Raw genomic sequence first — 18726 nt, forward strand, 5'->3', positions numbered from 1 at the left:
ACTGGGCCCGTGAGCCACAATTACTGAGCCTGCGCATCTGGAGCCTGTGCTCCGCAACAAGAGAGGCCACAATAGTGAGAGGCCCACGCACAGCGATGAAGAGTGGCCCCCACTTGCCACAACTAGAGAAAGCCCTCGCACAGAAACGAAGACCCAACACAACCATAAATAAATAAAATTTAAAAAAAAAAAAAAAAGATCTGCCCCTGATGCTTGTCTGACCTCATTTTCTACCGCTCTCCTCTTGCTCTTCAGGTCCAGCCACAGCAGGTCTTCCAGGTCACTCCTTCCGCTTGGCCACTTGCACAGCTCACTCCCTCACTGCCTCCCAATCTCTAACCAAAGGTCCCCTTATCACAGAGGCACTCCCTGTCCCCTTATCATGTTTCAGTTTTCCTCATAATATTTATCATCTCCTGACATTTTATATGTTATTGTTGTCCTCCCACTCGAGTATAAGCTGCAGGAAAACAGTTGGCAGATAAAACACAGGACACCCAGTTAAAAGTAATTTCAGGTAAAATAGAATTAACTTTTAAAAGTATGAAGATGTCCCAGACGTTGCATGGGATATACTTATACCAAAAAGATATTCGTTGTTTACCTGAAATTCAAACGTTACTGAGTGTCCTGTATTTTTATTTGCTAAATTGGGCAACCCTATGCAGGAAGGCAGGGATAGTGGTTATCTTGTTTATCGCTCAATCCTCAGCGGTAGAACTGCTCCTGGCATATGGTAATTTCTCAGTAAATATTTACGGAATGAATGAATGAACGTGTTCAACCGGGTCATTAATCTGTAACAGGCCTAAACCTTTAATAAACAGCAGGAGAGTCAGAGGGTTGGAGCTTCTAGGCTGGGTTAGTCACAACTGGGGGGGCCCGGGCGGCTGATGAACTTCCCAAGCAGGTCGAGCAGCTGGATGCTTTGCCTGGCCCAACCCTGCTCCTCAAGAAACGAAACTCGCCCTTGTCAGGTGAGCTACAGGTCCCAGACCCTCCTGGGGGCGGGGCCTCCTCGACTGGCAGGTGGGACCTGCCCTCGCTTGAGCCTGCATCCTTTAACACCCCGCCTCCCCATCGCCCCCTCGCATGACGTTACCAGACGGGCGGCCAATGGGAGCGCGCCTTACTGGCAGGCGGTGTCGGCGGTCGCTGCCAAAGGGAAGTGAGTTGGGGCTGGAGCGATGGCCCGGGTCTGGAGCCCGCGGCCGCCGCCGCCGCCGCCGCCGCCACCAGCGAGTCGGGAGCAGGGGCGGCCGCAGCCGGAGCGGGGGCCGGAGTCGCGGCTGCAGTGGAGGCGGCGCGTGTGAGTTGCCGAGAGTCGCCCGTGCCGGAACACCTCGAACTCTGGGTGGGAGCGCTTCAGGTGGGCTGAGCCGCCGTCGCCCCTCCTCACCGCGCCCCCAGGCCCAGACAGCAGGGCTGGGGTCTCCCGAGGCGCGGGACTGGCTCCTCTCAGGCCAAGCCCTCCAGGCCGGGCTCTGGGTCTTCCTCGGCCTCTGGCTTCCTTCAGACTCAGGCCGGAGGCCGGAGGACGGTGATCATCTCAGACTCAGGCATTTTCTCTGTCGGGGTTGTAGCGGCTGGGAGCCCCCTCCTGCTGCCTTCTAGGGAGGGAACAGCGCCTTCCCAGCGTCTCGCTCTGCATCTCCCCCTCTCCTCCCATTGAAGAACAAGTTTCTTTTTTTTCTCTGCATTGGAAATTCTACCCCGGAAGTCCAAAACACCCATCTGTGTCCTTCCCCAGCTCCTGGAGCACCCTTAGAAATACTATATACTGACCAGGTCTGAAAGTCTCTTGACTTGACTTTTTATTCTCTTTGGGAGACAAAGGTTCCCCCCTCCTCCACGTCCAACACCCCCTTCGGTAACTGACAGTGCATGCCTAGGGCTTTATCCATTTGGATCACCAGCTCCCTGGCCATCTTTATGTGACTTCCCCCACCCATCTGAGTTACGGTTTCCTCTGGGCTCCAATCTCCAGCCCCCAGCGGATCTGGTCAGTCCCACTCCTGGGTGGGACTGACCAGAGGGGCTCTGGCCCAGGATTCCTCACCCTGGAAGGCGGCTCCAAGGCCTCGAGAGAACTGGGCGTCGGGTACGAACCTGGCAGCTCAGGAGTGGGTGCTCCACTTACCCCACACAAGAAGATGAAAAAGCGCAAAGAGCTCAATGCACTGATCGGCTTGGCTGGGGACAGCCGGAGAAAGAAGCCCAAGAAAGGCTCAGGCCACCGCCTGCTTCGCACCGAGCCTCCTGACTCAGACTCTGAGTCCAGCTCAGAGGAGGAAGAGGAATTTGGTGTAGCTGGAAATCGCTCTCGCTTTGTCAAGTGAGTAATGCAGTACTCAGGGGTGGGATGGGGAAAAGGCATCTCCTTGTACTACCAAGGAGGCAAATTAAAGGGAAGGAGAAGGGAGTTCTTAGGAAGAAAAAAGTGTGTAGACCTTGGAAGGCACAGAGGGAGGAAGAATGTTAGGGAGAAGGTGAGTTCAGTTTCTGAATGAAGGATAAATTAGAGATCTATCTCTGAGTATACAAAGAAGAGCTCTGAATCTAGGGTGGAAAGGGGGACTTGGGGAATGTGCTAAGAGCCCAGAGAGACCAAGGCGGGAGTAGCAAAGAAGCTAAGAATAGGGAACAAAGAACAGAGAAATTTGGGGGACTAGACCTTTTGTTAAGTATAGGAGAGACAGGGACCTTAGGACTGCAGGTTTTTTTGTTAGGTTGGTTGGATTTTTTTGGTTGTTGTTTTCGGAGGGGGGGTCGTTGTTGAGGGTTTTTTTGTTTCTGTTTTTTTTTGCACTCTTGATGGGTCTGAATCTTGATGATGGGGGAATATGGTGAGGGACATTCTGTAAAAAGCATGGGTCTTGAGAGAAATGACGGGTGGGAAGCAAAAAGAAGAAGCAGGTTTTCTCAAACCACTTTCAGATGGAGCAGTCACTAGACAAATCCAGTGGTGAGCGCAAAGACATTGCGAATTGGGGTACGGTAGGAAAGGGCTGAAGGGAACCTTGGAGGTGCCCTTGGGCTCTCTTAAGGAGCACGTTAAAAGAAGAGTGTGCTGCTGAGGTTGTGGAAGCAAGAGCTAGGCAGAAGGTTGGGATGCTAAAGAAAAGAGATTGAATCCTTTGAGGTTTGTTTAGAATGTCTGTGTCCTTTTATGTTAAAGGAAGAGATTAGTTTCTTTGCCAGGTGGGGTAGTTCAGGGTAATCCTGGGTTTGGGCTGTGAAGATCTGATGAAGTGGAATAGTTAACTGGAATAGTTACCCTGTTGGGTTAGTTTAGACCTTGAGTGCTGGTTGAAGTTTGGTGTGAAATCTGACCCCTTTCTGTTTCCCTTCTTTCTGAACCAATAAGCTGGAGTGTACCAGGTGTCCACTTAAACCTACTGTCTACTTTTTTTCTTTCCATTTGGAGTAAAACTCACTCAAAAGTTTATAAAGTTTCAGTAAACTGAAACGAGGTCCTCTGGAGTATGTATTTAAGAGAGAGAAATAGATAAGTGAATTACAGTACAGTGATGGAATGTCAGAGAAGCTCTGGTCTTTACGCTTCCCTAACCTGAGCCAGTTTCCAAAGAAACTGATGATGAACTGAAGATGGCAGTGAGCTGCAGTGCCCACAGGTGCTTCCTGTAGCTCACAGGAACTCCCTCTGTTTCATGTGAGGTTTGAAACCTTTGTCCCCTATAGATGAACTCTTTATACGTCATATTATTTAGACATATTCAACCTGCTGTTCAGATTAAGTGTGTTACCCCCGTGTTCCCTGGTGAATTAACTGGTATTCATTAGAGATGATAATTGCATGGCGAAACGTGCTATTTTGAGTAAAGCTGTATTCCAGTCTCTTCTGTACTCCTGGTTGAATTTGTTCTTACGTTCAGGGGAGACTATTTGCGATGCTGCAGGATCTGTTACCGCCTCTGCGCTTTCGTCATCCTTGCCGCCTGCGTCGTGGCCTGTGTTGGCTTGGTGTGGATGCAAGTTGCTCTGAAGGAGGATCTGGATGCCCTCAAGGAAAAATTTAGAACAAGTAAGTGGTCACCCTTTACAGAGTATAATTTTGGACTCTTTTTCCAGGTTCTAGGACAAAGTGAACCACACTGAATTAAGATTTTTGCTCACTCTGATGAAGCAATTATATGTTCCTGTCAGCATTTTTTTTTTTTTTTTTTTTTTTGCGGTACGCGGGCCTCTCACTGTCGCGGCCTCTCTTGTTGCGGAGCACAAGCTGCAGACGCACAGGCTCAGCGGCCGTGGCTCACAGGCCTATCCGCTCCGCGGCATGTGGGATCTTCGCAGACCAGGGGCACGAACCGGTGTCCCCTGCATCAGCAGGCAGACTCTCAACCACTGTGCCGCCAGGGAAGCCCCTGTCAGCATTTTTAAACTCTTTCTTAGCTGTCAGCGTGAAGGCAGTAACAGTTACTCATTTCTAAATCCACAAACAAAAAACAGTGCTTATGCACCACTAGGACAAATAGCATCTGAAATAATGGTATTGCAGTCAACACTTACAGTGCAGAAGGCAAGGGCTAAGATCCAGAAGTCTAGAATCTTGGTTAATCTCCACCTGTTGCCACTTCATATTCCCCAACTATAAAGTGGCAATAGCAACACTAGGCTGTTTCCTTCCTCCTCACAGGGACATTTGAGAAAGCATGTGGGAGTGTCTGTCAGACAGTTTCCTCCTTAATAAAAACCTATAGAAACATAGGACTGAGCAGTAATAATGATAGCCAGCACGTGTGGAGTGCTTACTGTATGCCAACTCAGAAATAAATATTTGTCTCATGAGTGTTTTAAAGTTTAAGAAACTTGAAGTTGAAGAGTTTTATGTATTCAAAATTATCAAGTTATATTTTGCACATCCAAAGTACTTTTTCTGAAAGGTGTGTTTGCATGGTAGCTTCAACCTGTTTTAACCTAAAGATCTTCCTTTAGCAACACTGAGATATTTAGTTCTAGGTTTCAAGGGTTAATTTTCTAAAACTAGTAAAAATTTTTAAAAAACAACAATAAAAACAATGTACAAAAAAAAAGAAAGTAAATTTATGCCCAAAAGATGCTTTACTCAGTCTTTGTTTTAACTAACAATTAGTGCATAGCTACAATTACAATTTGAATTTATTATAAATAATAAAATTAATTTTTAAAAAAAGTTTCTAAGCTAAGGAAGCAGTTTCAGGTTAATCAAAAATACCCTAACTTTAGCAGCTTTAACACACCAGGAAACTGACCACCAGGCTTTCTCAAAGCCATAAAGAAATCTGGCCCCAGAACTAGAATTAGAGTTGTTTCCTTACTTCCTCTCTTAAGCCATAGGAGATCACAACATCCTAGCTTTCCTTCACCCCAGCTTCTCTTTGCTGCCTGCAGTTAGTTAAGTTCCAAACCTGACCTAGGGACAGCTAATCCTTAGTGAGTATGTTAATGACGTTCCTAGTGATGTTGCTTGAAAAAAATATATTGAAATACTAACTTTGGTTTTCTTCTGAGCTTCTGATTCAGGGAATGGGATTGGGTAGGCCACAGTTCTCTACCAGGATCATCCTGACCTATATGTTTTATCAATTGGTGGGATCAGAGTACAGTGTAAGAATGAGATTTGTATTTGTATTCTCCTGAATGTTGTCCTTAGCAGTATTTACAAGGTGTTTTTAAGGCCAGTGTTTTCTTGGTAAGTAGTAATCATAACTTGGAAATGAGGTTCTGAGAAGCAGTGTTTTAACTGTAAATAACCACTGATGACACCTGTCTGTGCCATCATCTCTCCGTAACTAGTTGGGCCTCCTCCGTTTGTACTACAGCTTGTTTTGGTTACATATAGCAATTGTTTATTTATACATTTCAAAACATTGCTCAGTTCTGCCTTCCAGGGATTCATTTCTCTGATTGCTCTGTGCCTGTGTTTTTAGAACACCAGTGTAATTTGTACCTTAGCTGAGCTTTTCATTTCCAGGAAATTTCTTTGTTTAGAAATGCATATTTGGGCTTCCCTGGTGGCGCAGTGATTGAGAGTCCGCCTGCCGATGCAGGGGACACGGGTTCATGCCCCGGTCCAGGAGGATCCCACGTGCCGCGGAGCAGCTGGGCCCGTGGGCCATGGCCGCTGGGCCTGCGCGTCCGGAGCCTGTGCTCCGCAACAGGAGAGGCCGCGGCGGTGAGAGGCCCGCGTACCGAAAAAAAAAAAAATGCGTATTTGAAATGTATACATGTAATAGACCTGACAATCAATCAGGCAACAGATATTTATTGAGCACATGTTAATACAAATATTTATTGAGCACATGTTAATACCTGGAAATACTCTATTCAGGAGATGCCAGGAGTTGTACCCTGGACTGTGAGACCTACTTTCTATCACTGAGCAGCCTTCCCCTGGGACCCTGACTCCATTTGTCAGCCAGTTGAATGAAGCAGATTTGGAATTGTCAGTCCAGCTGCTATGTGGGCTTTGGTTTGCTGCAATAGATACACCAGCACCTATACAGTCTAAAGCAGGACTTCCTGAAGGAGGATGGGGTAGGGCCTGGGGCATAAATCAATCCGCAGGCTGAACCATTGTGGACTACTTGGCAAGAGTTTTTTTTGTGAAAACCATTTTCTTGGCTAAATGAGGTTAATCTTGTTAAACTTAAATAGTCTTCCTTTGAATTATGCTTCTACTTTCAATGTATTTCAATAAGTTTATTTTTATTTCTTGTTTTTCAAGAGGACAGTGGAAATAAGACCACCTGCTGACCTGGTTTAAATACCTTTTTGAAAAATTCAGAGCCCCTTGTCCTTTATCTCATTATCTTCCAAGACACTTGTGAGGAAAGGAGGCAGGATTGCTGAAATATCTGGAACAGAAAGCAAAGCAGATAGGCTTGGTATTTTTCCCTTGAGGCCAAGGAGTAACTTGATCCTTAAGCTTAAAGTGCTGGCTGGCCTGAAACTCTCAGCTTAGTATTCTTCTTCTAGAAGCAGGTACTCCAGAAGACCGCCACAGTTATTATAAAGAAGATCCTATTCCCAAGCAATCTTCCCTATCGCTCAAGGCTAAAGTGAGGGGAAAGAATTGGGAAGAAAAGGACAGTATTGATAAATCAGACATCTTCATTGCTGGTCATACAGGGAGAGTAGCACTTTGGTCATTCAGTGCAGAACTTAAAAATGGTCTTGTTAGGCTATAAGCATCTGTGACAGCTGAAGTATACTAGAAAGAGTATTGGTCTTAGAAGCACAAGGTTTGACTGTCGCATCCTGACTTGCTCATCACTAGCTATGAAACATAGGCAAGTCACTTATTCCTTCTGAGCCTCATTTTCCCATCCATAACATGTAAAGATGTATTTGTTTTACGAAAGCACTTTGGGCATTCCTCTGTCATAACAGCTGTCACACTGTGTAGTAATTCTGGGGCGACGCCTTGCTCCCCACTAGACTGAGAGCTTCAGGGTCTTTTGTGTGCACTAGTGGCAAGTACAGGGCCGGGCACATAGTAGGGGCTTGATCACAAGATGAGAAATTACATAAAAGTTTATTGCAAATTATAAAGATGTATAATTATAAAGTATTGTTGTTGGCATTATATGTTGTATCTAAAGGGTGTAGGCAAAAATCTCCATTTCCTGATCAGGAAAAGAGCTAAGTAAGTTCTTTTGAGTATGACTATACTAAATTTTAAATAAGTTGCTTTCCATGTTGAAAGACCATGAATTAGTAATCATAAGTTGTTTGTTTACTATACGTCATTCCATTGATGTAATCAGAGTGCCTTTACTTGTCTTATCTCTCCTAAAAAACCCCAAATCAGATCATGAATATAATCCCCTCTTAGCTCATACAATCCTCAGGATCCAGAGTGTTTTCAGTGCTTGTCAGACTCACATGTTTATTAGTTAATAATTTTAATCCAAGTTATTTATGTGTTTGTCCTACTTCCTCCTCTACTTAATTCATACAGACTGCAGGAAAAAAAGAGACTCTCCCCCAGCCTTAGGATGTTTTACCACCGGAGAATGGCAGACGTGCGTGGGATAAGTTTTTCTTTATAACCTAACTGGATATGTATACGAAATTCAGTTGGGTGCTATAAGTGCTACATTAATTTCGACTGGTAAAATATTCCTACCATATGAGATGAATGTATTCCTGCAAACTGTGTGTAAATCAAATGTTACATTAAAAGCACTTAGCCAAGTCTACTACTTTTAAAGAAATCCTTCACATATTTTTGAAAAGTGAATAAAAATATCTAATTTCTTTTAATAGTTCTGAATTTTCAGGTAGTGGGTTTGCTTACAGTGAGGATACCACCGCCACCCCCTGATTTTTGGGGGGATTTTTTTGTTGTCGAATTTATTTATTTGTTGAGTTTTCTTTGTTTAACTTAATAGGATAACATTAACTCCATTTCATACCATACAGTCATTTCACTGGATAGGCATTTGCATGCTTCTGCGTACGTGGGACTGTGCTGGGCCCTGGGAATACAGGACCCAATAAGACCTGTCCTCAGGCAGCTCTCTGTCAGTCTGATGGAGGGGACAGACAAGTAAATAAGTGTAGCACAGTGTGTTCAGTGCTCAGTAGAGTTTGGAGTGGTAAAGAGGTAACGGTGGTCCAAGGTGGGGGCCAGCTCTTTGTGCTGAATCTTGAAAGGAATTAACTAGGCTAAGGTGGCAGAAATGAAGAAGGGGCAAGCCAAGGGCATCTAGGCAGAGAGAATAGTGTGTGCAGTCACTGAGGCTTAAAGAGGTTGGTGTGTCAGGAAAATCAGCTTGGCTAGAAAGTAGATTGAAGTGGTAGCTAAAGTGATGAGAAATATGGTTGGGAGGTAAGCAAAGGCCAGATTTATTTAGTCTCTAATACTTACTGAGTGCCTGAAGTGTGCCAGGTATATTCTAAATGCCAACTATACAGAAATGAACAAAAAAAGTCTGGGAATTTACATTTTAGTAAATTATTTTTTATCTGTCCATTATGCCAATTTTTGGTTTTTAAGAATGCATATGACAACTAATCAGGCAGTCTGTGGCTTTAAAAGAAAGACATAGGTTTTATTCTAGAGGACCAACCACTATCAATCAGTATTTTATTTTCCATGAAAAGGAAAGGATACTCTAAAGAAAGAAGAGAAAGCACTCTTTCAGGCCTCTACCTGCAGGCTGGCAAATCTCTAAACCATCCATGAGATGTTGTTTCCCAAAAGAAAGGCCAGATAATACCCTATACTTCACCTAACATTTTCCTTTATCTTCTGTTTCACTTTGAGCTTTTGGGTTGATTTAAGAAAACACTATTTGCTGTTTATGAAAAAGATTTAAAATCTTCGCTCTCATAACAGTACTTGAAAGGTGGCAAGAATCTATCTTGCGTTTGACCAATTTGAGATAGAAAAAAAAATAGATTTAAACATTTAGAGATATAACTTAGGATGTCACCTTGAGCATTAATGGAGTAAGGTTTATAAATCTTCATTGACCAGTCAGAAAGCTTCTTAATTGAGCAGGTCAGTACTTAACATTTATTTATCACGTATTGTATGCCTGGCCAGCTGTGTGTAGTGCTTTGCAGCCATTCTTTCACTTAAAATATACTTCACAGGATGGTTAGAATTATCACTGTATTACAGGTGAAGAAACTAAGCTCAAAAACTTTGAGTAGTTTGCTCAAAATCCCAGTAAGTTACAGAGTTGAAATTCAAATCTAACTCTCTGCTGACGTTGTTGGTTATCATTTTTAGCCACCTGACTTTAAAAAGTTGTATTGCCAGTAGTGAAATAGCCCCAGTTAAATGGAGCTTTAGGGCTTCCCTGGTGGCGCAGTGCTTGAGAGTCCGCCTGCCGATGCAGGGGACACGGGTTCGTGCCCCGGTCCGGGAGGATTCCACGTGCCGCGGGGCGGCTGGGACCATGAGCCATGGCCGCTGAGCCTGCGCGTCCGGAGCCTGTGCTCTGCAACGGGAGAGGCCACGGCAGTGAGAGGCCTGCGTACCGCAAAAAAAAAAAAAAAAAAAAATGGAGCTTTAGTGTTAAAGATATACATTTACGTAAATAAAAGAATAGTGGAGTTGATAGATACGAATTGTCATTATCCTCCCAGAATTAACTTTCACTAATCTATCTTCTTTCCTGCTGTAGGATCATTTTTTCATCTTGGAGCCATGAGGGAACTTTATGGCTATTTATTATTGTTCTTATTTTTGCTTTCAGTGGAATCTAATCAGAAAAGCTCATTCCAAGAAATTCCCAAACTTAACGAAGAACTACTCAGCAAACAAAAACAACTTGAGAAGATTGAATCTGGAGAGCTGGGATTGAACAAAGTCTGGATAAACATCACAGAAATGAATAAGCAGGTAGCAAAAGTGTGATTCTATTTCTGTGTAAGCTATGAATATTTCATTTTGTCTGTTCAGTATGTATCTGTAAGTATAGGGAACTCACTTCAGATTGTTTTACTTTTTGAAATGGTGCTTTGCATAATGTGATCCCAACACATTAAAGTCAGGTAAAATAGGTAATAGTTATGCATTTACCCAATATTTAAAATGTTAACCCTTTCTGCAGAGGAACAGAGTTTTACCAAGTAGAACAGTTTAGAGGAAGTTAGAAATTCTTGAATCAACTTTTCCTAAGGAACAGTGTAGGTATTAAATTTAAGAACAGTGTCGTTGGGCTTCCCTGGTGGCGCAGTGCTTGAGAGTCCGCCTGCCGATGCAGGGGACACGGGTTCGTGCCCCAGTCCGGGAGGATCCCACATGCCGCGGAGCGGCTGGGCCCGTGAGCCATGGCTGCTGAGCCTGCATGTCCGGAGCCTGTGCTCTGCAACGGGAGAGGCCACGACAGTGAGAGGCCCGCGTACCGCAAAAAAAAAAAAAAAAAAAGAAAAAAAAAAACAGTGTTGTCTAACGCCCAAGAAAATTGTTTTTATTAGATAATGAGAGCTTATTTTGTTTAATATAGTTTACAAACTTACAGCCTTGGGGTGTAGTGCTATATGCTGTACTAAAAACTTAGCAGCAGCTAATGGTAAGTGTTATTCTAGAATAGCATTGGAGGAAATGGCAGAGTTGGTTAAATACCTTGACCAGGCAAGAAGGACTAGAGCCAAAACTTTTCCAGTCCCTAAATTGGCCAGATCTCACATTCATTCCGAAAGAGAGACTCTGCCAGAGGAAAAGAGCATATTCAGGAGATGTTGATGCAGCGTTGTCAGGATTCAACAGTCAAACCTTGTGCTTATACGAATAAGGTGCTGCAGTTGCCACTTGGTAACTATAGCCCCTGTTCTCAGTTTCTGTGGCTTAGTTAAGAAAGACGTGTGCGTCGAGAAGAAAACTCAAGTGCCAAGTGAATGGTACACCCACAAAGTGCTTAAAAATAGTTTTGTCATCCCTGTCGGGGCTAAGAGGATATTCTATTCTCAGAGTGGAGTCACAAAGTTCAGAGTCAGCCAGGGCAGAGAGCACCGCACTAGAATAAAGTGCTTGCCATTGTTTTTGAAGCTACCCCCTCCTTTCAGCAGTAGTTTGGGAGTGGGGCGGTTCAGCACTTGCGACCAGAGATCAGTGGCCTGGGGCAGAAGCTTTCAAACTTTTTCCTGGAACCCACAGTAAGAAATATTTTCCATCATTACCCGGTAAACACATGCATACATGTATATAACTGAAATAAAAGTTTCTGAAAACAGTCACTTGTCCTTAATATTATGCTGCCTTATGATATTTTATTATTTTTTATTCAGTTCTCTTTCATTTTTAAAAAGTATTCGTGAAATAATTGACGGGTTGCAGCACCTAGTATTTACTAGTTATCATTTAGCCTTGGACTCTGAGTTATAGGGAAAAGCAGGTATTCACTCCGTTTTTATAAGAAAAATAGGATAAACTGTGGTCTTGCTTGTATTCACAGAGCAAATGAGCAGTTTGTCCAGAGAGTACCTCAGGTGAAAGTAAACCATCATGAAGCACTGAGAGACAATTAGCATCTCTCTCTGGGGCAAACTGTGGGCTCTTTATAGTAGCCAGTCATGGAGTTTACCGTTCTGAGGCATCTAATTACACCAGAAGGTTGTATATTGTGTTCTGAGCTTTGAGCACAGTACTGATGATGATGGTAACTGCCACTCATTAAATGCCTTCTTTATGCAGGCCCCTATTAGATGTACTACATATGAGATCTCCTTTCTCCTTTTTCGCTTCTATAACTCTGTGAAGTAGGAGGTGCTATCTCCATTTTATAGATTAAAAAACTAAGGCTCAATGAGGTTAAGTAGTTTGCCCAAGGTCAACAGCTGTGTAGCAGTTCTAACAAAATATTCAAGTTGTAGGAACCTGTTTTCTTTCCAGTTTTCTACTCTGCCTTCCATCTTTATAACCTCTAAAGGACACAGTAGGTGCTTAGTAGATAAAGCTGAAAGGATGTGAAGTCGAGTCCCTGTCAGGGCTCATAATCATTCATCATTGATGATTGTCTGTTTTAGTAACTTTTTTACTTACTATTTAAAGAGCACTTAATTTTAACCCCAAAGCAGCATTTCAGGCTTTATAGTGTAAAATGGTCTAATAAAATGGTCTACAGTAGCTATTTTTAATTTCACTAATGAAAAGTCATGTAATATGCATGAAAGTCATGACTCATCTTTTGGCTGGAATGTGGGGAATTTTTCCTTAATGGTTTGTACCTAATTCAACTTTTTAGACTCTTTGAATTGCAATGTGTGACTTTAGAGATAAGTTCTATAACACTTGAATCCATTCTGACATGCTATGCTAGAATGTGTCTATCAGAGACCAAAGCAGTCCCAGATATCAATAATGGGAGAGTGCCCCTTGTCTCTCTATTCTAGTTAAACATGTAGCTTTGCTGTAGTTTTCCACAGATTTGGGCATTATTCCACCCAAGAGAGGAATGCTGAAAAATGGAATCCAGCTTTGCAGTTTCTGGGACTGTAGCTGGGTCCTGCTGACAGTGTGTGGTCCAGGTCTTATAAGTGAGTAAGAAGTCCTAAGTGTTGCCTGGTAATTGGAGCACTAGTGGTCAGCTCTCCAGAGCATACTCTTTCTGTGAGGCAGCTGATACCCTAGGCCTAGAGCGTTTGGGGCATGGGGAGAAGTGGAACAGCACCTCACCTTACATTGCCTCGGTTTTCAGGCTGCTCCTCTGGTTTTGGGTGAAATGATAGCTGTCAGCCACACTGGCCATTCGTGAAGCCATTACCATTCTTGAGGTACCTGTGACTAGCATCTGGCTCTGCCACAGCCTCAGGATAGAGCCGTACCTGGGAGAGTAGTTTCTACCCAGATTGTTCCACCTAGAACACAGCTTGTTGTCCCTGTAAGCTCTGGCCAGTTGTCAGTGAAAGGAGTTGTTCCCTCAGGTGAAAAAAAGGGAACCACACAATTGATAGGTCATTTGGAATAATCATATCCTTGCCCATCAAGTTGGTATAGAGCCAGTTGTGTACATGATTTGGGGCTGAGTAAAACACACATGGGGGAGACCCCTTCCAAGTACTTTATGATTGAGCATGTTAAGATAGTCTTCAAAGGCCCAGTGGAGGGCATGGGGAAAGGGCCAGCCAAGGAAATCTGTCACACCCCTTGTAAAGCTTTGTGATGTGTTTTCCTATGTGTATATTTCTTTCCCACCTTTTGTCTTTAAAATTTCATGAGTAATATGTGAATGTATTCTTATATAAGATTTAATAGTAAAATACACATAGAACTCTTAGGAAAACTCCCCTTCAACCCCATCTCTGTATGTACCCCCATCACACACAGATACACACACATAACACACATTCCCTGTCCCCATAGTTCTTCGCTGTCAATAGTCTGGGCTACATTCTTACAGTCCCCTTTATATGCATTTACAGAATTGTAATAGCTTTTAATGTGAATTAGCTTTTAGGTTAGCGTGTGCACATGCACACGCGTGTGTGTAACTAAATGGAGCCATTAGGTATATATTCTACGGCTTTCTCTGTTTACTCAATATATCTACACCCTTAGTGTTAGACATTTAGATGTTTCTAGAGTTTTGCTGTTACAAATAAGAAAGCAGTGAATAGTCTTAAGTGTACATCTCTATGCTGGTGAGCATAAAGTAATCTTTTTTTAATTTGTTTTCTTTCAGTTTTATTGAGATATAATTGATATACAGCACTGTATAAGTTTAAGGTGTATAGTATAATGATTTGACTTACATACATCATAAAATGATTATCACAGTACATTTACTGAACATCCATCATCTCATATAGATACAGAATTAAAGAAGTAGAAAATATATATATATTTGTCCTTGTGATGAGAACTCTTAGGATTTACTCTCTTAACTTTCATATATAACGTACAGCAGTGTTAATTAAGTTTATAATGTTGTACATCACATCCCTAGTACTTATTTATCTTATAACAAGAAGTCTGTACCTTTTGACCACCTTCCTCCCACTCCCCCTCCCCTCACAATTCCCCCCCACCCCACCTCTGGTAACCAATGACAAATTTGGTCTCTTTTTATGAGTCTGTTTGTTTTTGAACTATAATTGACCTATAATACTGTTAGTTTCTGTTATACAACATAGTGATTTGATATTTATATACATTTCAAAATGATCACCACAATAAGTCTGGTTACTTATGCTACCATATAAAGATAATACATAGTTATTAACTGCATTCCCAACACTGTGCATTTCATGCCTGTGACTCATTTATTTTTCACCTGGAAGTTTGTACCTCATAATCTCCCTCACTTAGTTCTTTCCTTCCCCCACGCCTCCTCCCCTCTGGCAAACACCTGTTTGTTCTCTGTATCTGTAACTGTTTCCGATTTGTTATGTTTGTTCATTTGTTTCTTAGATTCCACATATACGTGATATCATACAGTATTTGTCTTTCTCTGTCTGACTTATTTTACATAGCATAACATCTTTTGGGTCCATCCATGTTGTCACAGATGGCAAGATTTTATTCTTTTTTATGGCTGAGTAATATTCCATTGTGTGTGTGTGTGTGTGTGTGTGTGTGTGTGTGTGTGTGTGTGTCATACACACCACAACTTCTTTATCCATTTATCTATTGATGGGCACTCAGGTTGCTTCCATATCTTTTCTATAGTAAATAATGCTACAATGAACATAAAGGTGTATATATCTTTTCTAATTAGTGTTTTCATTTTCTTTGGATAAATACCCAGGAATGGAACTGCTGAATCATATGGTAGTTCTGTTCTTTATTTTTTTGAGAAATCTCCCTACTGTTTTCCATAGCGGCTGCACCAATTTACATTCCCAGTGCAAGAGGGTTCCCTTTTCTCTACATCCTTGCCAATACTTGTTATTTGTTGTCTTTTTGATAGTAGCCATTCTGACAGGTATGCGGCAATATCTCATTGTGGTTTTCATTTGCATTTCCCTGATGATTAGTGATGTTGAACATCTTTTTATGTGCCTGTCTTCTTTGGAAAAAAGTCTGTTCGGATCCTCTGCCCATTTTTTAATTGGGTTGTTTGTTTTTTAGATGTTGTTGTATGAGCTCTTTGTATATTTTTGAGTATTTACCCCTCGTCAGATATATCATTTGCAAATATCTTCTCCCATTCAGTGGGATCCCTTTTTGTTTGGTTGACAGTTTCCTTCACTGTGTAAAAGCACTTTAGTTTGATGAAATCCCATTTGTTTATTTTTGCTTTTGTTTCTCTTGCCTAAGGAGACATATTCAAAAAAGTATTAATAAGGCCAGTGTCAAAGAGCTTACTACCTGTGTTTTCTTGTAGAAGTCTTATGGTTTCAGGTCTTTACATTTGAGTCTTTAATCCATTTTGAATTTATTTTTGTTCATGGTATGAGAGAGTAGTCCAGTTCAATTCTTTTTCACGTAGCTGTCCAGTTTTCCCAGCTCCATTTATCAAAGAGGCTGTCTTTTCCCCATTGTATGGTCTTGCCTTATTTGTTGTAGATTAATTGCCCAGATAAGTGTGGGTTCATTTCTGGGCTCTCTATTCTGTTCCATTGATCTATATGTCTGTTTTTGTGCCAGTCCCATACTGTTTTGATTACTGTAGCTTTATAGTATAGTTTGAAATCAGGGCGCATGATACCTGTAGTTTTGTTCTTTCTCAAGATTGTTTTAGCCATTTAGAGTCTTCTGTGTTTCCATACAAATTTTAGAATTATTTGTTCTAGTTCTGTGAAAAATGCCATTGGTATTTTGATATGGATTGCATTGAATCTGTAGATTACCTTGGGCAGTATGGTCTCATTTTAAGAATAATTTTTCCAATCCATGAACACGATCTATCTTTCCATCTGTTTGTGTCGTCTTCAGTTTCTTTCATCAGGGTCTTACAGTTTTCCAAGTACAGGTCTTTTACCTCCTTAGTTAGATTTATTCCTAAGTATTTTATTCTTTTTGATTTAACAAGTAACCTTTAGGATAGATTTCTAGAAATGAAATTGCTGAATTAAAGGGTGTAAATGTTTCAAATTGTGACAGATAATCCTAGATAACCATCTAACAAGTCTTCTCCAATTTACATTTCCATTAACAGTGCATGAGAATACCTATTTCCGTATGTGCTTTTCAGACCTCAGTGTTATTCATATCTTTTTAAGGGCATGTGTTAAAACCTCCTTGATGTAGCTGCTCCTCTTAAGAGGTATATAGTTTGCTGAGAGTATCTCTCTGGAGCTGAAGTTTCTCACCCATTTTATTTTTAAATGGATAGAGTTGGAATGTTGAAGATTAGTCTGAGTATTTTGGAGCACTTATGGAGAATTGCATGTTTAAGTGCTTATTAAATTTCATTATTAAAGAGCTAACACTTACTTGGTATTTTGTTTGTATCAGGTACCGTGCTGAGAGCTCTAGATATGTATCTCATTTAAGCCTCATAGCCTGTATTAGTCATCTGTTGCTGTGTTACGTTTGTCCCAAAGCTTAATGACTTAAAACAACAAACATGTATTATCTCACAGGTTTTCTGGGTCAGAAATTTGGAAGCAGCTTAGTTGAGTTGTTCTGGCTAGGATCTCTCTAAGGTTGCAGCTAAGATATACGGCCAGGGCTGCATATCTGAAGGCTTGACTGGGACTGAAGCATCCTCACTCATATGGCTGTTGGCAGGAGGTCTCAGTTTGTCCCACCATGGCTTCTCCATGGGGCTGCTTGAGTGTTATCACAACATGGCAGCCGGCTTATCCAGAGTGAGTGATCCAAAAGAGAGCAAAAAGGAAGACAGTGCTTTTTTATGACCTAGTTTTCAAAGTTGCCCATTGTCACTTGCACTTTATTCTGTGGGCCAAAAGTGAGACACTCAGTGCAGGCCACGCTCAAAGGAAAGGGAGTTTGTGTCCACCTCTTGAAGGGAGGACTATCAAAGATTTTGTGGACATATTTTAAAACCATCACATGTCCCTATGAGATGGTTGTTGTTATACCATGCTACCAGTGAGGAAAATGAGTTCACACTTATGTAGCCTTATCTCCTGCTTCCTAGACTCTACCCTCTACTCTGCTTGGTCTACCCTTCTCAGCGTCCATCCCAGACACAGAGTGTTCATTCTTAGCCGTTCATTCATTTGGTAGATGCTTATTGAATGCCTGTCTTTGTGTCAGGCGTATTATGGAAAATAAAACAGACATGGTCCTTGATGACATGGAGCTTACAGTCTAGTAGTGGAGGAGAGAAACCTTAATTTAAAATCACACACATAAATAAATCATTGTCGCTCTGAGAAATGCTATGAAGGAAAAGTATTCCTGGGCCTATTCTTGCTACTGCTCCCTACCTCTTCCCTGATGCCACACTCACCCTTCTAACCTAGAAAGGATAGCTGATTTATTTCTATATATAAAACTCTTACTTCTCTCTCAGAGTCTGATTTGAGTCCTGCTTCAGTGAAGCCTGTCCCTTTCAACCTGCACTAATATTTTCTTAGACTGTATTCAGTATCACATTTAGTACTTGTTTCTTTAATGTTACCTATCTACTTCTACCTCTCCCTCTCCCTCCCTCCCTCTCCCTTCTCCTCTCTCTTCCCCTCCCCCTCTCCCTCTCCTTTTCTCACTCATATTTTGCTCCTGCCCCCCAGGCCTTCTTTCTATTCTTCAAATATGCCAAGCTCTTCCCCACACTGGGACCTTTGCCCTAGCAATTCCCTCTGCCCTGAAATGTACTTCTTTTTATCTCTCTCTCTGGTTAATTCCTATTATTTAGATCTCAGTTTAAATTTCATCTTCTAATAGAGGCCCTCTCTGGCAGTCCAATCTAAAGTAGCTACCCAGTCACTCATCGTCACCTTATTTTTTTTTCACATCTTTATTGGCGTATAAATGCTTTACAATGTTGTGTTAGTTTCTACTGTACAATAAAGTGAATCAGCTGTATGTATACTTATATCCCCATATCCCCTCCTTCTTGAGCCTCCCTCCCACCCCTGCATCCCATCCCTCTGGGTCGTCACAAAGCAGCAAGCTGATCTCCCTGTGCTGTGCAGCAGCTTCCCACTAACCATCCATTTTACATTTGGTAGGGTATGTATGTCAATGCTACTCTCTCACTTCATACCAGTTTCCCCTTCCTCCCCATGCCCTCAAGTCCGTTTTCTACCTCTGCGTCTTTATTCCTGCCCTGCCACTAGGTTCATCAGTACCGCTTTTTAAAATTCCTTATATATGCGTTAGCATACAGTATTTGTTTTTGTCTTTCTGACTTA

At 42.0% G+C, this 18726-nt stretch overlaps 1 protein-coding gene across 3 annotated transcripts in view; it reads left to right on the forward strand.

Moving 5' to 3' along the window:
- Nucleotides 1–860: 860 nt before the first annotated feature.
- EFCAB14 (EF-hand calcium binding domain 14) overlaps nucleotides 861–18726 on the forward strand; it is a 37995-nt gene continuing 20129 nt past the window's right edge. The window contains exons 1-4 of one of the 3 annotated variants that reach the window (XM_082834115.1): nucleotides 861–977; nucleotides 1106–2335; nucleotides 3897–4045; nucleotides 10215–10360. In XM_082834115.1, coding sequence (XP_082690241.1) covers nucleotides 2154–2335; nucleotides 3897–4045; nucleotides 10215–10360 — 477 coding nt within the window. In that variant the 5' untranslated portion in view covers nucleotides 861–977; nucleotides 1106–2153. The remainder of the gene's footprint in view (nucleotides 978–1105; nucleotides 2336–3896; nucleotides 4046–10214; nucleotides 10361–18726) is intronic. The other 2 variants (XM_082834116.1, XM_082834117.1) reach the window with 2 other exon arrangements.

The sequence above is a fragment of the Leucopleurus acutus genome (assembly GCF_964270905.1).
Source record: "Leucopleurus acutus genome assembly, chromosome: 2".
Taxonomy (NCBI): Eukaryota; Metazoa; Chordata; class Mammalia; order Artiodactyla; family Delphinidae; genus Leucopleurus; species Leucopleurus acutus.